Source organism: Danio aesculapii, chromosome 15 (assembly GCF_903798145.1).
Source record: "Danio aesculapii chromosome 15, fDanAes4.1, whole genome shotgun sequence".
Classification (NCBI taxonomy): domain Eukaryota; kingdom Metazoa; phylum Chordata; class Actinopteri; order Cypriniformes; family Danionidae; genus Danio; species Danio aesculapii.
In genome coordinates, this window is record NC_079449.1 from 8,873,109 (window position 1) to 8,894,764 (window position 21,656).

The window sequence follows — 21,656 nt, forward strand, 5'->3', positions numbered from 1 at the left end:
AGTAGATGAACTCAGGGTTTGCTTCCCTACTGTCTACCACAGTGATCCTTTTGAAATGTTCACATGTTCTTACATTGTTTACTTATTTTTGAATTATTATGATATTGTGTTTCTATTCTTTATTTTGATATGTTATTGTAGTTTTATATTTGTCTTCGGCGACACAGTGGCACAGTAGGTAGCACTGTCGCCTCACAGCAAGAAGGTCACTGGTTCGAGCCTCGGCTGGGTCAGTTGGCGTTTCTGTGTGGAGTTTGCATGTTCTCCCTGCATTCGCGTGGGTTTCCTCCGGGTGCTCCGGTTTCCCCCACAGTCCAAAGACATGCAGTACAGGTGAAATGGGTAGGCTAAATTGTCCGTAGTGTATGCGTGTGAATGGGTGTGTATGGATGTTTCCCAGAGATGGGTTACAGCTGGAAGGGCATCCGCTGCGTAAAACATATCCTGGATAAGTTGGTGGTTCATTCCGCTGTGGCGACCCCAGATTAATGAAGGGACTAAGCCGAAAAGAAAATTAAATAATGAAAAGTTGTTGTCCTCTTTCAAGCTTTGGCAATATTGTATCATTTACAGCCATGCTAATGAAGCAATTCTGAATTGAATTAAATTGAGAGAGACAGACAGACAACTGGATAGACAGATGGATGGATAGACAGACAGATGGACAGAGACGGAGAGATAAATAGACAGACAGAGAGAGACAGATTGATGGATGGACAGACAGACAGACCGACAGATACATACAGACAGACAGACTGAGATAGATATTCAGATAAACAGATAGGCAGAGATAGAAAAACAGAAAGACAGACAGATGGATAGACAGACAAACAAAGGGATGGACAGACAGACTGAACAGCAGACAGACAGGTGTTTGGTGTGTTTATAATACTCACTTTTGCAGTCTGGGAGAGAGTACGAGTCTGTTTGCTGCAGCGGGGCTGAGTCTATTGTAGGAGGCGGGGTCTACTGTTGGTTTCGGAGAGCAGGAGGGGCCTGATGGAGAGAATGGGAGGGGCTTAGATAAACGAAGAAAGGAATGAACATCATATATATCTGACATGCTTGAGTGTAGAATAAAACAAAAATCAATTGACCTAAATCCATCCTGCATGACAGTCCCAGTCAGACACAGGCACAGTAAAAGAGTATAAAATGCTTTTGTAAGAAGGAAAACAATACATCAGAAGTACCCATAACATGCTATCAGGATAAAACCACTTCTTTGGCTAAAAACGATTGAGTTTATGAATCTCTCTGCCAGAGAAAGTATTTCATTACAGGCATAACAACATACTGGTCATTCACTTGTTACCGCATATCCACATGCAGACAAATCAAACACACACACATATATAAACACAGAGGGCCCATTGTGAATGCTGGCGGTGCTGCCTGAAACTTTGTGGGCACAGGAATGTGTAACTGGGGCCTCAGATGGAACTTTCAGTTATTGTGTGCGTGTGTGTGTGCGACTGCAGAGAAAGTCTGTTCAGTTTCCCCCTGAATTTGTCTCCTCGGCAAATTCTGAAGTCTCACGAACAAAGGATGGATCTGAAATGCTTCATTACCTCCTTTGCACTGTTTCCTGAGCTGCTCTCTTGACCAAGCGACTCGCGAATGGCACACGATCACAGGCAGTGTAGTGTGTTATCTGTGTGTGTGTATGTGTGTGTGATTCAAAGTAAAGTATGATCAAGAGGATCGCAAAGCATGTTTGTCAGACTCCTTAGATAAATATTGATCTCTGCGTCAATAAAATTCTGCTGCTGAACACCTGACAGACTTGTCTAGGAATGCTAAACTTTAACTCCTGTAAATTCCACTGCACTGCTTTACAGTCTGTCCAGGTCTTTTATGTTAACTAGTGCTGTAGTAGTTTGATTATTAATATTTGTACACATATACAGTTGAAGTCAGAATTATTAGCCCCCCTTTAAGTTTTTTTTCTTTTTTAAATATTTCCCAAATGATGTTTAACAGAGCAAGGAAATTTTCACAGTATGTCTGATAATATTTTTTTATTTTAATCTTGTTTGTTTTATTTCGGCTAGAATAAAAGCAGTTTTTAATTTTTTATGAACCATTTTAAGGTCAAAATTATTAGCTCCTTTAAGCTAATTTTTTTCGATAGTCTACAGAACAAACCATCACTATACAATAACTTGCCTAATTACCCTAACCTGCCTAGTTAACCTAATTAACCTAGTTAAGCCTTTAAATGTCACTTTAAGCTGTATAGAAGTGTCTTGAAAAACATCTAGTCAAATACTATGTACCGTCATCATGGCAAAGATAAAATAAATCAGTTATTAAAACTATTATGATTAGAAATGTGCTGAAAAAAAATCTACTCTCCGTTAAACAGAAATTGGGGAAAAAAATAAACAAGGGGGCTAATAATTCTGACTTCAACCGTATATACTATATATTTGTATAGTCCGTACTTTTGGTTGTTGTGAAACTGTAAGCAACGTTATAATTCCATTGATTTTTGTATCTAAAATAAATAGCAGCTGAATTTAATGGTTTGGGTCTGGGTTGTTGAATTAAAATAAAATAAATAAAATAAAATAAAATAAAATAAAATAAAATAAAATATAAAATTAAATTAAAATTAAAATTAAATTAAATAAAAAATTAAATAAAAAATAAAATAAAACAAAATAAAATAAAATAAAATAAAATAAAATAAAATAAAATTTAATTTAATTTAATTTAATTTAATTTAATTTAATTTAATTTAATTTAATTTAATTTAATTTAATTTAATTTAATTTAATTTAAAAACATCATGCATTCTTGGTTAACAGGGCTCAAAATTGTATCCATTTATTTTTTAAAATGCCAAATCTGCAATATTAACATATTTTTCAGGTTTGGCATGTGATGGCAAAAAATGTTTTTGTGCATTTCAGGCCTAATTAATTCAAATTATGTAATTATAATTATGTGGGTGTGCTGGTATGGATATGGGAGATTGTTTTGGATGTACATTCTGAGAGATTTCCATGTGTGTAAGTGGTGGTTTTGTTTTGCTAATGTGACACTGTATCAAAAATAATGATGCATCAAAATGAGTGTTGTTGCTTATCATGACGATTTCAAAATAGACATATAGAAAATAGACAATAAACAATCGCCCTAAATATATCTGCTTAGCCTTTAGTATATGGAAAATAGCATATAAATAAAAATATTTGTTTTATTAAAAACAATAGTGGCATTATTTAAACCAAATGTAATTAAAAGTACCTAAAGGTAATTAAAAGTAAATTTAAAATACTTGAACTATTTAACTGATCCTGGTGAAAAAGGTCAGAGAAAGTCTAAAAAGAAATTAAATATGAACATTCATTTATTTTCCTTCGGCTTAGACTCTTATTTATCAAGGGGGTCGCCACAGCGGAATGAACCGCCAACTATTCCGGCATATGTTTAACGCGGCAGATGCCCTTCCAGCCACAACCCAGTATTGGGAAACACCAATTTAGTTAATCCAATTCACCTATAATGCATGTCTTTGGACTGTGGGGGAAACCCAACCGAACACAGGGAGAACATGCAAACTCCACGCAGAAATGCCAACCGGTCCAGCCAGGACTTAAACCAGTGACCTTCTTGCTGTGAGGCAACAGTGCTTACCACCAGGGTGCGAATTAAAGGGGGCTTTGGAGGGGACTGACCCCCCCTAATTAACGCTTGATCCCCCCTAAAGGGCATCAAAACAAGATTTATGGGGGGGGGGGGGGGGGGGGGGTCAGCCCTATAATAGTAAGAAACAGCTTTCTCTGATCAATATCTTAAATATTAATAATTAAAAATGTATCATATAAATCGAAGTTGAAGTCAGAATTATTAGCCCCCCTGTTTATTTTTTCCCCAATTTCTGTTTAACGGAGAGGAGATTTTTTCAACATTTCAAAACATAATAGTTTTAATAACTGATTTATTTTATCTTTGCCATGATGACAGTAAATAATATTTTACTAGATCTTTTTCAAGACACTTCTATACAGTTTAAAGTGACATTTAAAGGCTTAACTAGGTTAACTAGGCAGGTTAGGGTAATTAGGCAAGTTATTGAATAACGATGGTTTGTTCCGTAGACTATCAGAAAAAATATATAGCTTAAAGGGGCTAATAATGTTGACCTTAAAATGGCTTTTAAAAATTTAAAAACTGCTTTTATTCTAGCCGAATTAAAAGAAATAAAACTTTCTCTCGAAGAAAAAATATTATCAGACATACTGTGAAAATTTCCTTGCTCTGTTAAACATCATTCGAGAAATATTTTAAAAAGAAAATAATTCAAAGGAGGGCTAATAATTCTGACTTCAGCTGTACATTTGACCCCCCACCCAACACCCAACCCCACCAACCCACATATAATGATTTATACCATTGCGAATGCATAATTGCACCAATCAACGATAAGAAAAATATCACTCAACAGTCTGAAACTGGCAGTTCTAGAGCACCAATAGACATCTTAAGCATTGTAGCCTAAAATAAGAAAAGAAAAATTAGACACATAATTTGTATAGTTTGGCCTAGAGTAACCTCTAAAATAGTCACTAAATTTCCCTCAAAATACTGAAATTTACACATTTTAATAATAAATTAGATGTACTTTAAATACATTCATATATTTGACTCACTGAAGCATGTATTACCAAACTACTAGCGAAAAAACTTGATTTTAAGTTGTTTTTTGGTGGCCTATGTGTAACTTTTACATTGACATGCGATGTTTATTTATGCTTCAGACTGTGGTTGTGTGTCATACACAAGTATTTCTTACTTCAGCAGGACCCGCTTCTACATTCAGCCCATTTGTCTTGTAATTAATCTGAGATTTGAACCACACCTGACTGACTAACCAGCCTCACGGTCACAACTGAGTTCAAACTGAGGTCAATTTATAAAAAGATAATCCAAAACACAGATTAAGAAGAAACAAGGGCATACTTCAACTTGTCATGCCACAATGTGACACTAAAGTCATTTTATGGTTGTGCTGACAGTACAGTAGTTAATAATTTGCTTTAAACCCAGTTTCCAATAGTGTCACCAGATCTGGAGCAGCAATCAACAGTGAGCGGGCTTGTTTTCCCAGCGGGCTCTGCAATTTGAGAGAAACCTGTAATGATGCATGCAGAGTTCAAGAACTGTGTGCGCTATGCATTGTTTAAACAAATCAGCAAAACATATGCTACATTGACTATCTATGGCACACATCACTGCTGGACCGACAAGTCTAGACTGCTTTGAAAATATAGTTGTTTTGTATCATTCAGTACTTCGGATATGATGCATTACGGTCAAATAATTCATTCATTCGGTTTAGTCTCTTAATTCATCAGGGGTCGCCACAGCGGAATGACCTACCAACTTATCCAGTATATGTTTTACGCATCAGATGCCCTTCCAGCTGCAACCCAGTACTGGAAAACACCCAAACACTAAGGGTAATTTAGCTTATTCAATTAACCTACAGCATGTCTTTGGACTGTGGGGGAAACCGCATAACACGGGGAGAACATGCAAACTCCCCACAGAAATCCCAACTGGCCCAGGGACTTGAACCAGTAACCTTCTTGCTGTGAGACGCCACTGAGCCACCGTGCCGCAGTTATAAGAAATATCATTATCGCAGTACTCAAAAATATATCACATATTTTCCCGGTATCATACCGCCCTACCTTTTAGTATGTTATTGTGTTAACAAACCCTAAAAGATTTCTTTACTCACAGATATAAAGGACATTAGTTTTCAGTAGATCTTGTTGTGCCACATTACCAAAAGGAACAAGGCGGATACGTTTTTCACCCTCATCAATCAATCTTTAATCATAATTAATGTATTCAAATAAAAAAAATGCTGTTTATGGAAGGTGTATTTTTGGATTGCAACGCATCCAGTGAATACAACTCAATAGAAATACATCCTCATTTATCTAGCCACCGTGCCATCCTGGCCCAATAATGTCATATTTAATATTATATAAACTACCAGTCAAACGTTGACCTACTCAGTCATCATTTTTAGAATTGAAACATTTTATAATAACCAGCCTGATCGCATGAGGAAATGTAACTATTTTACATTTTTGTCACTTTAGTAGCTAGTTTAATGGCTTTAGTTCAGTTTCGTATGATTTTTTTAAAAAAAGAGATGTGACATCAAACCCTGCTCATAATCCCAACCATCATTGGAAGATGAGCAAATTGTACTAAATTTGTGCAAATGAGATTGTATAAATTCATACTAATTAACTATTAAATTAAAAACTGACGAATTGCTGTGAGATAGTGTCATAATATACAGCAAATAACTAAAATAAAACTATGAAATAATACAAATGCAACAATTTGCAAAAAAAATTATATTAACATAAATTTAAACAGGGTGACATGGTGGCACAGTGGGTAGCACTGTCACCTCACAGCAAGAAGGTCGCTGGTTCGCGTCCTGGCTGGGTCAGTTGCCATTTCTGTGTGTTTGCATGTTCTCGCCGTATTGGCGCAAGTTTCCTCCGGGTCCTCTGGTTCCCCCCACAGTCCAAGACATGTGGTATAGGTGAATTGGATTAACTAAATTGGCTGTAGTGTGTTTGTGAATGAGGTGTGTATGAATGTTTCCTTTTACTGGCTTGAAGCTGGAAGGAATCTGCTGTGTAGAACATATGCTGGATAAGTTGGCGATTTATTCCGCTGTGGTGACCCCTGATAAATAAAGGGACTAAGCCGAAGGAAAATTAAATATAAACACTATATGTAGTAATTATTGTTATTAATGTAATTATTAAAAATCATCATAATGATAATTATTAAATGCAATCATAGTATATTTTTCAAACCGCATTATAAATAAAGTTTATAATTATTGGCATTAATTGACAATTGGCATAATTAAAATTAACGTTTATTAAATTCATATTTATTTATATAGTGCTATTACAAAGTAGATTGTGTCAAAAAGAAACCATTGCATAGAGAATATTTATTTGTGCTTAACTAACAAAACTAATTTCAAGCATTTAAGCACAAATATTCATGTCAAAATGTTTAAAAATAATGCTAAATACATTTTAATATATCAAATTAATATCACAGATTTATTTGTTTCTAATACATTAGAATTTGTCCAGTTTATTAACGTGTATATGTGTATTTATTCATGTATTTTTGGAGAAAAACAAAATGACTATTGTACATTTTTAGCCATTACTTACACAAGCACTAACTAAAATGTAATTCAGTGTAAGAAAGTCTTATGCTTATAGAACATTATTCATTTAATAACATAATAAATGTATTACTTGCTATTTATTTGTCAATATTTTAGTACAGTACTCAGAATAAATATTCAGTTTAATGTTTACATAAATACTTCTTATGCTGAAATTCAATTCATCTTCATTTCTATAGCGCTTTTACAATGTAAAGACAGTGAAAGACAACAAAGCATTATTTCACTTACATATACAGCTGAGGTCAGAATTATTAGCCCCCCTGTTTATTTTTTCCTAATTTCTGTTTAACGGAGAGAAGATTTTTTTCAACACATTTCTAAACATATTATTTAATACTCATTTCTAATAACTGATATATTTTATCTTTGCCATGATGACAGTAAATAATATTTGACTAGATATTTTTAAGACACTTCTATACAGCTTAAAGTGACATTTAAAGGCTTAACTAGGTTAATCAGGTTAACTAGGCAGGATAGGGTAATTAAGCAAGATATTGTTTAATGACATTTTGTTCTGTAGACTATCAGAAAATATAGCTTAAAGGGGCTGATAATGTTGACCTTAAAATGGCTTTTAAAAAACTAAGAACTGCTTTTATTCTAATAAAAATAAAATAAAACAAATAAGACTTTCTCCAGAAGAAAAAATATTATCAGACATACTGTGACAATTTTCTTGCTCTGTTAAACATCATTTAGGAAACATTTTAAAAAGAAAAAAAATTGTAAGGGGGGCTAATAATTCTGACATCAGCTGTATATATATTTTTACATATATTATATTTATTAACACAAACGTTTGAAACATGCATCTAACATGCTTTTTTTAGATTTACATAAACAAATTTATTTTGTGATGAAAATACCAATACGTGAACCAAAATCTCATGTTTACCCTATGGTCTGATTTTATTGCATAAAGTTGGCATATGTTTTTATTGTTGTGGACTTTACACATATAAATAAACAACGACAATGTAAGTGCTTTAAATATTAACTTTTTTTCCCGTCAAACTTGTTTCCTGGTCCATATCTGTAGGGGTATAAATACTGCCTAGACTTTGTACAGTGAGTGAGCCTGGGGGATTACCATACAGACTGTGTACATTGCACTTACACAAACTTATGAGGCATTTCAAAACAAACACATTCCCTTTTAACATTAGCAGTGGAGAAAATCCCTTGACAACCAAAGACTCTCTCATTCTCACACACACACACTCTGACTGTTCATATTCACACCAAACAGTCAGCGTACAAAAAAGATGTGACAAATTCCAGGACAGCACAGAAAAACACACACACATGCAACAGTTACAGACAACTGCAAAAATCCAACAGAGCGGACAGCATGAATTCTCCCAAAAGATGGTCAGTCCACTGTATACAGCAACTTACTGAATTCAGTCTAAACAGCTTTAAATTAAGCTAAAAACTAGAGCTGAAAATCTGATATTACAATATTTTGTTTTGTTGCGATATATATAGTGATATGAATTTAATTTCACCATACGATTTAAATAGCTCTATTTGCAAAGATTTCATTCATTTAGATCGACTGGGATGATCAAGTCTTCTATGTGGTACATCTGCATGAAATATAATACATTTAAAAGTATGGCTGGGCAACATTGCAAAAAAAATTATCACATTATCATGTTTCATATCATTCAATATCAATAATTATTGAATATTTTTAAAAGCCCAGATGTCAATTAATTTATTTGTTATAATATTTTTATTTCTTTCAGTATTTGTTTATTGTATGATGTAGGGTTGGTTCGATAGACGATGCCATCATTCATCACCGATGGCCGATAGACATCATTAAAATGGCATTTTAGAAAGAAAACAATCCAAGTCCACACTGGCGTTTCATCTAGCATTTCTGAAAAGCCCTTCTTCCACACTATACCGCTGAAAATGCACATCACGTGACCACACAAACACACACACAAACAAACACACTCTGTCATGTGCTGCAGCTATGATATTTAATTAATCTCGTCTCTATCTAACGACTCTTTGATCTTTTTAATTTTTCAGGTAATTGTCACAGCATCAGTACACTACTTTCATATTCGCTTTCACGCTTGTACTTGGTCATTTTAGCGAAAACCTCATATACTATTGGTTAAGCACCTTTTTTACCAACCAACTTTGTCGACTCAACCATAACGACACAGATTACTCTACCTATTCATGCCAGAGTCCCATGGAAAAAGAGATTGTCAGATGGTAATTTGTGTATAACTTATCTTTATTTATTTATGATTTGGTTATGGACAAAACAAAGAGCATGCCGGTCAGAAAGTTGAAACGGAAGGCTAAAATAATTAATCCGTTATGAATTAATTAATTATTCATAATTCACCGCCGCCTATGATGACGATGCCATTGTCCATCACATTGTTTCACATTAGACATCGTACGATGCCTAATTGGTCGACATCGCCCAACCCTAGTATGATGGATGTTTTGTTTACAGTTAATTTACTAATATTAGGATTTATTTTTTATTTAAACACTTTATTATAATTTACCAACATTACTAAGGCAAAAAAGTTAATAGTCAAAAACAAAAATATTATAGTCAAAAACATAAATATATTTACTAAGGCAAATAGTTTTAATAGTCAAAAACAAAAATAGTATAGTCAAAAACATAAATATATTTACTGAGGCAAATAGTTTTAATAGTCAAAAACAAAAAAATTATAGTCAAAAACATTAAAAAATTTACTAAGGCAAATAGTTTTAATAGTCAAAAACAAAAATATTGATATTTTGCCATTATCGATAAAATAGTTTTTTTGAAATTGGCAATGGTGTTCGGTCAATAAATATCAATATTAATTTTATCGCCCGGCCCTATTTAGTCAAATAGTATTCAAGTATAGAAATTGAACAATCAAATGTAAAGTAACATGGTCATTATTGCATATAATTTAAAAAATAAATAATGTTTAATAATATCTTTATCTTTAATAAATAATCTAATCCTGCGATGTATCTACACACATTGCGATATCGATCCTCAAACAATATATTGTTCAGTTCTACTAAAAACTAACGTTGTAGTGCTTTAATGATCACACAACGAGCCTAGCTATATGCACACAATTCTAATCCCACAATGTAATATCAAAATAAATAATGACCGCAGTAACCTGGGAATGAATTGAAAGACTTTAGATAAATGAGGATGTATTTATATTGAGTTGTATACACTGGAAGCAGTGCAATCCAATAATACACCTTCCATTAACAGCATTTTTTTAATTTGAATATATTAATTGTGATTATAGATTGATTCATGAGGGTGAAAAACGTATCCTCCTTGTTCCTTTTGGTTATGTGGCACAACCAGATCTACTGAAACCTTTATATCTGCGAGTAAAGAAATCTTTAAGGGTTTGTTAACACAATAACATAAAAGGTAGGGCAGTATGATTCTGGGAAAATATGCAATATTATTGTTGAGTACTGCGATAATGATATTTCTTTTAATGGCAGCATGACCGTCGCCTCACAGCAAAAAGGTCACCGGTTCGAGTCCCTAGCTGAGTCAGTTGACATTTCTGTGTGGAGTCTGTATGTTCTCCCGATGTTGGTGTGGGTTTCCTCTGGGTGCTCCGGATTTCCCCATAGTCCAAAGACATGCGCTATGTGAATTGAATAAACTAAATTGGCCGTGGTGTATGAGTGTAAATGCAAGAGTGTGTGGGTGTTTCCCAGTGCTGGGTTGCAGCTGGAAGGGCATCCGCTGCGTAAAACATATGCTGGATAAGTTGGCGGGTCATTCCGCAGTGGTGAACCCTGATTTATAAAGGAACTAAGCCGAAGGAAAATTAATCATGAATCAATATTTCTTATAATATTTTCCTAGAAAAATTGCTCCTTTTTTATTAGCTATGTTTTAAATAGTTTAATTATGTAAGGATATTAAAATAAGATATTTTTCAGATCTAATTCATTCAGTGTCAAGCTGCAAATGTTATAGTCTTTAAAACACTATGAATAAGTGAAAACCTATACATATATTCTGATTGGCCGTTGTCATTATTGCCCTCTTGTCTTGACATTAGTGTCTATTTTAAGCTCTGGGTTCTCCTTTGGGCTGCTCCAGCCAATGACAGAACAGCTACTACTTGGGAGGTGGGGATAAGAATAGATAGGTCCATCTGATTGGTCAGATTTAAATAAACAACCAATGTGTAAAATAAATGTAATTTATTCCAAATGTCTATGACACGCATAATGCATAAACTATTAACGATAATAATAATGTATTTCTATCGAGTTGTATTCATTGGAGCAGTGCGATCCCAAAATAGGCCTTCCATAAACAGTATTTTTTTGACATTTGTAAAAATTTATTGTGATTGAAGTTCAATTCATAAGGGGGAAAACTCTACAAGCCAAATACAATACAAAACAACAATACAACAAAGCAAGATCAGAGAGTAATTAAAGGAATCTGGGAATAGCAAAATACATTTTATTTATTTTAATAATATATATTATTATTAAAACCGAAAAAACACAACATCAATTTTAAAACGTACTAAAAAGCACCATTTTTTGATAGTTTTTGTGTACATGTTGTAGTAGGCAATGTTTTCATGGTCTTCATGGTGCAAAAATGCTATTCAAAAGATCATTGAAGAAAACTTTACATTATAATCCTGTATATTAAGACAGACTGTATATATACAAGACTCATATATTACCTTCTATTTATGCAGTACAGTTAAAGGGATAGTTCATTCGTCAGTTACTCAATCTCAAGCTGTTTCAAAGCAATTTGAGCATCTTTCTTCTGTTAAACATAAAAGAAGACATTTTGAAGAATGTTGAAAACTGCTAACTTTCATTAGTAGTGGCTACTTGTAAACTGGAAGGCATTGACTTCCATATTAATTATTGCTTATACAACGGAACTCGATGGCTTCCACAATCCAACATTCTTCAAAATATCTTCTTTTGTGTTCAACTAATTTTTGGGTAAACTGTCACTTTAACAACAAGAATCTCTGGTCTCCCAGTTGTTCACATTATGCAAAGTTTAACATGCATGATTTATTTATGGCCAAACATAATACTTCATCTCCAAAATCAGTTTGTTTCCTTATAAGACAGTAAAACTGAACACAATCAGAGATGATTCATGTAATTACATTTTTTTTGTGAATTTGAATGTGTGCAAAGAATTTAGGGCGACTGAATGACGTGAAGGATACAGCTGACACATCCTTCAAAAAAAAACAGGATGAATCAAGGACAAGAAATAAAGAATGCAACTAAAGATTTCCATTGATGGAGCTTGATGTTGTGGAAGCCTGGATTTGCAGTCAAGGACACGTCCTTACAATTCAGAAGCATCTAAGGTCATGTGAAAAAGTTAGGACATCCTAATAAATTCCATTTTTTTCCATTTCAGATTTCTGTAGTGTACTTTTGTGTACAATAAGTGTTTAGTTTACAAGCACATACTTTTGCAATCAGGCCCCTAAAACACAGCTAATGTATAAATAACATTTAAAAAGGCCAAAGCAGTTTTAGTTGAAAAGGGTGTCATGTAAATGACCAGCAAATTATATTGTGTATAGCTTAATTATATATAGTTGAAGCCAAAATTATTAGCCCTCCTGTGAAATTTGTATTATTTGTCAAATATTTCCCAAGTGAGGTTTTCCAGACCAAGGACGTTTTCACAGCACTTCCGATAATATTTTTTTCTTCTGGAGAAAAAGTCTTATTTCTTTTAGTTTGGCTGGAATAAAAGCTGTTTTAAAATTTTTTATTAACTATTTTATGTTGAATATTATTAGCCCCCCTTAAGATATTTTTTCCGATCGTCTAAAGAACAAACACTGTTGTCCAATAACTCGCCTAATTATGCAAATTTAATAACTTGATAAGTCTTTAAATTCCACTTCAGGCTGAATACTAGTATCTTGAAAAATAAGTAAACAATGTACTGTCATCATGGCAAAGAAAAAAAAATGAATTAGTTATTAAAACTATAATGTATAAAATATGTTGAATAATCTTCTCTCTGTCGGCGCGAGTGGTGTAGTGGTTAGTGCATCCTATGCTATCCTTCCCCTCTCTCTGCTCCCCATGCGTTTCTCTGTCAATACTCTCTACTGTCCCGTCCAATAAAGGTGAAAACCCCTAAAAAATAATTATTAAAAATAAAAATAATAAATAAATCTTCTCTCCGTTAAACTTCACTTGGTAAATATTTTTTAAAAAATCTAAATCTTACAGGAGGGCTAATTATTTTGACTTCAACAGTATATGTCCTAATTTTTGTCAGTAGGTTAAAGCGATTCCCCCTTCACTGAGAGAAGGCTGTGAAAGTGGTTGCTGAATGAAATACACATAATGATCTGCATGTTATTATTACCTTTAGTGGCATTCTCAATTGTAACCTTGACATTTACTAGTTATATCAGTCTCTCCATCTAGACCAGGCATGGGCAAACTCGATCCTTGAGGGCCGGTGTCCCTGCAGAGTTTTGCTCCAACACTAATCAAACACACCTGAACACCCTAATTAGAGTCTTCAAGATCACTAGAAAGCTACAAGCAGGTGTGTTTGATTAGGGTTGGTGCAAAACTATGCAGGGACACCGGCCCTCCAGGATCGAGTTTGCCCATCCCTGATCTAGACTGAAAATATTACTATTGTTATATTTGTGGCTTAAATGACTGATTCTGTGATGGCTATTCTAAAAACTTTTGGCTCTATCTGCTTCAATTCTTGAGTTTTGTTGCAAAAATACACAAAAATCTTGTAAAAAGTTCTCTTTTATGATCTCAAGATACATTGGGCTCACAAAATGCCGGAACGACTGGTTATATGAACTATAGAAATACTGTTTCTCTGGAGCAAAAGCCCTGATTATGTTATGTTATTTGTATAGTTTAATCTCTTACTAAAGGAAAAACACACACAAAAAGTTATGAACAGCAGTTCACAATCACATTACTACCCCATCACATTCCAGCAATGAAAAAAAACGAAAAAAACATGAATATCCTCATGGATCGAGTTAAGATGATGACAGTGCCACTGAAAAATTCTCATTGGATAGTACTTTTTTTCGATAATAAAAGGTATGCTAAATGATGGCGTTAAGCAAACATGCAAAAACAAAATTCATTTGTTTAGCAGCATAAAACAGCATTCTCTGGAAAAACAGGTGACGCACTATGCATAATGCAATCATTAACCTTGTTATATAAAATGCAAACACAAAACTGCAAACTGTAAGTTGTCTACCTCATGCCAAGAATTCACACCATGTTGGGTTTAATGTATTAATAGGTGATGATAGAAGTTACCATTGGTTTACGAGGATGGCCAGACAACAAAAAAATCCTAAATAAAATACATTCCTTCCTGATTAGCATTGGCAGTTAGAAACTACAGTATATACAGAATTTCCACTGACAGTCAATCCATGTTTACTGATATTTAAGGGTTTGTTTGTTTACTTTCCTGCACGGACTTCTAAGGTAAAGAAGCCATTTACAGCTGATGGCTTCAAAACTTAAGTTGTGCACAAAATGCATGCATTTGCAGAGCAACACCTCTGACAGAAATAGAAATGCTAACATTAAGCCCCTAAATATCCTCATTGGTCTCTTGAACTCTACACTGACAGCTATTGTCATGGAGGTGCCATCGCACAATAGCAAAGGTCTGCACTGTAAAAATACCTGCTAATTCAGTGTCAGCATGCGAATCAGTGTCCATATTTTGTGATTCATTAGTGTTTTCCATTTATTTACGGTTGTGAATTGCATAATGGGATGTTGATCTCTGCTCTGTCTGCCTTTAATGTTGAAAATTCAACTCTGCAGTTTAACAAAGTGACTTTTATTGACATTTTAGTAGTTTTAAATCATATAAATTGTGATAAATAATATATAGAAGTGTGTAAAATAGCAGAAAGTGTACTGGACGCGTATTACAAGGGTTTTGTAGCATAATATACAACACCAACTCAGAGAATATTTCACATTAAATTAGTAAAAATGTTAATAAAAGTCACTTTTTCAATCTTTTCAAGGGTAAAAGTTGATGAAAGAAAGAAGCAACATCCCATAATGCAATTCAAAAGCATAAATAAACAGTGAAAACTAAAAACATGAATGACAAAATATGCAAAACTGCTAATTTACCAATATTTTTTACAGTGTGGTTGTAGCAATACCATGTATACTGACAAATGTGTCAACCATTATTGATTCTGCAACCAACTGATAAGAGATAAAGTGAACAACAGTGTTCAGAAAATCATGTGATCCCAATATGGCGGCCACCATAAAGAGGCACAATTCTTGCAACATCTTTTATGACTTATCTCACATGAGTGTTCGTCATCATCAGATTAGAATTACAATTAATTTCCCAACCAGGAACAATCATAAAACCTAAAACACAAGAAACATTTTAGGAATTAGCAGAGTGTAAGTCTGAAAAATTGTGACTTGCGTTAAAGAATGCTGCCAAAAGCGATGTCTGTCTCATTGTTTATGAGTTTAAGCCGGACGTTCTTGACAATAATAAAGCAGGTCTTTCTATTACTTTCAGGTACATCATAACATCTTTGATCTTGCTCTTAACAGAGCTTAAACTCAACAACAACAGACTCACAATTGAGCGATTTGAAAGAAAGGTCGACTTGATCTCAGCTGACATCAATAAAGATGCTGGTGTCCTCATAAAAATGCGAACACTTGTAATTCTCAGAACAATTAAAAACAAACAGTGAACAATTAAACCAGTTTCTCGAGTTTCAGCAGCAACTTTACCGCAGGGCAAAATCATGTGCTTTCGGTCTCTCTCTCATAGAAAAACACAAGGCCTAGCACCGGTTTGCCAAGTCATAATTGTGAACAAGACATTAAAATAAACTAAATGGTTTAGACTCTAACATGAGCTGACATCCAAATCAGCTGTCAGCCTCATCAAGAACAAATCAAGCTCTTAATGAGATAGTTCACCCAAATATTTCATTACTGTCATCCTTACTTAGCCTTATTGCGAGACATGAACATGAGAAGATATTTTGAAAAACATATGTAACCAAAACTGTTGTTAATCCAAATGACTTCCATAGTATTTTCCCCCAATATTGAAATCAATGGGACCATCAATGTCAACATTCTTCAAAATATCTTCTCTTGTGTTCAACATAGGCAAGGCAATTAAGGCAAACTTCATTTATATGTGTAGAGTTGCTGAAGTTTGCACTGCGCGCTTGCAGTTTTTGAAGACTTCTTTGATGCGCCAATCTTGTCAATGCTATTATTCAAAAAGGTAATGATTCGCACTGGTGATTTAAGCTCTGAGAAGTAATTGCTTCGTACTGTTTTTATTTTTGCATTCTTTTGACATTTAAAGACACCAGAAGAATGTAAAAATAAAAATAGTACGAAGCAATTACTTATCAGAGTTTAAACACACTGAGGAAGGCATTGTGCCGAAACGTTTGTGTCTTTAAATCACCCGAAGAATGTAAAAAGAAAAACAATCCGAAGCAATTACTCAATGAGGGCGAATCATTACCTTTTTGAATAAACTTCGTTTATATAGCACAATTTTACACAACCGTAGTTGATCCAAAATGCTTTACATTAAAATAAAACATTTAATAAAATATAATAAAACTTGCATTAAAAATGTAAGAAAAGGAAATATATATGTATATATGTAATATTAAAATACAGATAAGAAATAACATATATGAGTCACAGACAATAGAAAATGATCATGGGACCTTAATGGAGATAGTCTTGTTTATCAACCCGAAAGAAAAACTAATACAAGTTTGATGATGAGTGAGTAAAAGTGAGGGTGAAAAACACATTTTAAGCAGTATTTCAGTTTGGTTATGGTGCTGTTGAGTACTTTCTCTTTATTATTTGTTACTCTAATGCTATAGAAGTACAACTTTGTGTATCTCAAAGACTTTTTTTACATCTTAAAGAACTTTTGCAATAGACTATCAATTTTAAGGTTCTTTATGGAAACGCAGATGCCATTAAAGGACAAGGTTATGTAATACAAGCCACACGAGTAAATAAAGAGGGTTATTTCAGTTAATCTAAACTCCACAAACTATTTTATGATACAGAGAACAATACTACTCTCTGTTTAGACCCCCTGCGTTTGCTAGGCAACGTTAATACAACTTATATATCAGTTTCGGTAGCGTATATTGTGTTTCATAACCAATGACCATTGTTATTCAAACAATGAGCAAAGATTACAAGCGATTTTAAAATAACTCCTTTAAGGTTATCATGATAAGCATCAAAATGTGGCCCAGATATCCATAAAGGAATCTGATGTTAGAGCATTTTGAGAGATGTAAACAATAACAATGGTCCCAATGTATTTCCTGTTTTAATTTTTACATTTCTTTAGCTTTCCGAGAATCCAACAAGAGCCACATATGGATAAATAATGTTATGATATCTGTTTTAACATTAAGTTATGATTGAATTGCCTTTTGTTTCAGTTATGAAATAGTTTGATAACAAGCAAAAATGTGGGCCAATGGCACGACCACGTTGAAATGGTCTATATATCCAAATCACATATTTAAATGGATAGTTTCCCCATTATTTACTCACACTAAAGTAGTTATAAACTTTGAAGAGTTTCTTTCTGCTGAACACAAAAGAAAATATTTTGAAGAAAGCTGAAAACATGTAATCATTGGATGTCAGTGGTTACATGTTTCAGCATTCTTCAAAATGACTTCACTTGTGTTTAACAGAAACTCGTAAAGTTTTGAAACAAGTAAAGGTGTAAAACAAGTAAATGTTGACAGAATTTTAATTTTCTGGTTAACTGGACCTTTAACACAAGTTACACAAAACTGAAATAAAATGCCATGTCAGACAGGCTATATTCAATTTTCAACCATCAGAAATACAAATATGTTAAAATATTACACTTGTATGAAGAACATATGGTACATAGTTCATCATTTATTGAGGTAAAACTTCAGAAAAGCATTGTTGTCAGATTCTAAATAGTGAACTCATATTAGCAGCCAATGACTAGCAAAGCACAGCATTGTTCAGTCTAATGTTACTAAATAGTGCTAATATTGTTTTGAAGTTATACTTTCATGCGATTTCAGACTGGCTATTCAAAGTAGCGTGGTTATCAATTAATAATTGAGGTAAAGTTGGTTTTATATTCGCACATTCGTTCAGTGTGTCCATATATTGTTTAGCATGCTAATTTGAATATTCAGCCTGAAATCGCATGTACTATAAGCATGACTTCAAACAACATTAGCATTAATTAATTGACTGTAAACAATACTTTTATAGTCATTGGCTGCTAATATGATTTCCTCATTTAGATTTAGCAAAGAACTATATACTATAATAATAATAATAATATAATACTATATTATTATGGAGAAAATAAGATTGTACGAATATAAACCAACTTTACCTCAATTGGCTAACAATATAAGGACCATTTCACAAGTTGTCATTGTTTAAATGAACGAATGTGCGAATGCAAAACCGTTCCATGTGAGTTCTAAAAGTTCTAAAAATTCTAAAGTTCTAAAAATTCTAACGATCTAAAAAATTCTAAAGTTCTAAAAGAAACACGCATAACCGTTGGTCATTTGGTGTTTTCACCATGTTGAGATGAAGTAAGCAGGGTAATCTTACTTTCTTGTTGTTCTGAGGGTCCAGGCAACTTTTTCTTTCTCATCGAGCGGTAAAGCGTGAATTCCTGCGGATCGGGGGTCTAAGACTGTCGTCTTCGTCGTCGTCGTCCTCGCTGGGCAGTTGGGGCACAGGCGTCCGAGGTTTGGTCTGGACCTCTTGAGGTTTATTAAGCCCCCATTTCCCTCTGAAGAGGGCTGTCATCGGCCATCATCTACTCATGGGACGATATCCATCTGACACAGCACAGCAGGAATCCCCATCCAGGCTGAATCCAAAATGTTAGTCCCAAAATCCCCCCAGTTACCGAAAAGTCACCGAAACTCTCTCTCGTTCTTGCTCTTTATTTTCCTCTGCTCGAGGGCCAGGCGTGCGGTTAGCGACTGGTTTGTGACAAAGTTTGAAGTCTTTCCTTTTCTCTCAGTACCCTCTCTTGACTGTCTCGCAAACCTGTCCTCTGGCCCTCGATGTCAAAGTTCTCTCTCCTCCCTCTCATTCATTCGCCTTACTGCGTCTCTCCCGCCCTCTTCCCTTGTCTGTTTCTCCCCTGAGCGCATTGCATTTTGCCCCACGTGTGTCTAAAACAGGTAAGTCAGACAATATGAAAGATTAGATCTTGTAATTTTGGTTGTCAGTATGGTTCATGTGAACGTAGAAACCTCACCCTTAACGTCACATCAGTGTGACACCTCAACGTCACTTGTGTGTACTCGGCCCTTTGTGGAGCTCTTTATTTACCCAAACGTTTTGTTTTGATATTGAACAGCTAATATTTTAACTAATATTGAATCAAACTAATTATTATTTAAATTAAACTATGATTATTTAAAATATTAGATTATTTAAACAATATAAAAACGTCTAAAGATATTTGTTTGTTGTATATAATAACATGATCTTGGTGCAAAATGTGGTTATGAATTTAATTATTACATATAGGGCATATCGTATACACAAACAAAAATGGCCCAATGATAAACCTAACTGTACTATTTAAAATTGATCTTAAAAATAGAAAAGCAATAAGGATGTATATGCCATTTTGGAATCCTTTGTGATTTTTGTATATCCCCTGTAAAAAATATTTATTTATTTATTTTTGAATTAGTGTCATGATCACCAGCGATCTAGGCTTTGCAGATCATTGGAAAACATGCATCACCCAGACTACAATTCTGCCACTATACAAGCTACAACTCACATCAGGCACCTCACACACACACACACACATATCAGTCCTGGATCACCCCTGATTACACACACACAGCAGGTAACTCATCATGGACTGATCATCTGGTACTATATATTTACCTCTCAAACACACACACACGTGGCTGAGTCTTGTTTTATGTACATTATACGCAGTTTCCTTGCCTTGTTCTTCTGTTGTTTTTTATCCCTGTTTTGGTTGTTATGCTGTTTGTCTCCTGCACTGATCTTTCGCCTGTGACCACGAATTGGTGGGAAATGAAGCTTCATGAAACACTGAAACAGTCGAAGCAAATGTGTCGAAGTGTCGAAACGTTTCGAAACCTGTCTCTACAGTGACACCTAGTGGTCATTTTTTTATGTATTGCTCTGGAACCCGCTTCAGCAAAAGAAACAGTTAAGCAAATTGAGGTATTAAACCCCACGTTGTAGAGTTGAAGTCTTCAAGTGATTTAGAGGAGTGGTGAGATATCAGACTAGCATGCAGTTGTAATGGATTTGAATCCAGGGTGATGCAGCTATAGATGTTTAGCTTTTAAATGCCCTGTTTCTTGTAACACAGTTTTGTTGTAACATTGGGTCTGAGATCAGAATGAACACTTTGTGAATAAATGTCTCTTTTGGGTCATTAAAAATCAACATTAAAATACATTGTCACAATTTTTTAAATATTTGTCAGGATTTATAGTCAGGATTCATAATCAGGACATTGGCAGCACTGTTACTTTCTGTGTACACGCAGTTCACTAGGCTACATTAAATATAGGATATTTCCGACCCTGTCAGTCAAACGCAGATTGCCAGCTCTCTAAACACTTCTGAAGGTCTGATGTTCCATAGCCGAGGAGCCATAGAGCTAATTTTTATATTTTATATTTTTTTTTATACATGCTTCGAAGCCTCTGTGTACAAGGTCACATGACTATGAGTACCCTCATGTATCTGTTTGTTCTTGTTTGACCATTGCCTGCCTGATTCAGAATTAATAAACTGGACCCTCAACTCTATTGTCACTCTGACTCTCTTGTTTACGATTAGCATTTAATTTAGATTTTTATTTTTATTTAATACTTGTCATTTATGTTGGTTTATCTTGATGTTTATGTTATATTTGATACGTTTTAGTTTAATAACTTTACTAATTATTATTAAATCTAACAAAGCCTATTAAGACTTTGTTGCTTAAATATTTATTTTTGTATTTTTCATTTATATATTCATTCATTCATTTTCTTTTCGGCTTAATCCCTTTATTAATCTGGGGTCGCCACAGTGCAATGAACCACCAATTTATCCACCATATGTTTTATGCAGCGGATGTCCTTCCAGCTGCAACCCATCAATGGGAAACATTTATATTTTACATTATATATACAATTATATGATGCTATTATTATTATTATTATTATACTTGCTGACATTTTAAATTAGCTTTTATTTTTATTTACATTTCATTTAATTCACT

General features: G+C 34.0%; 1 protein-coding gene across 1 annotated transcript in view; it reads right to left on the reverse strand.

Annotated features, from left to right (window-relative positions):
• The window catches only part of ngef (neuronal guanine nucleotide exchange factor), a 61,614-nt gene extending 42,435 nt beyond the window's left edge, over positions 1 to 19,179 (reverse strand). The window contains exons 1-2 of the mRNA XM_056473022.1: positions 18,986 to 19,179; positions 897 to 996 (exon numbers count right to left, since the gene is read on the reverse strand). Coding sequence (XP_056328997.1) covers positions 897 to 996; positions 18,986 to 19,028 — 143 coding nt within the window. The 5' untranslated portion in view covers positions 19,029 to 19,179. The remainder of the gene's footprint in view (positions 1 to 896; positions 997 to 18,985) is intronic.
• Between the last annotated feature and the right edge of the window lie 2,477 nt (positions 19,180 to 21,656).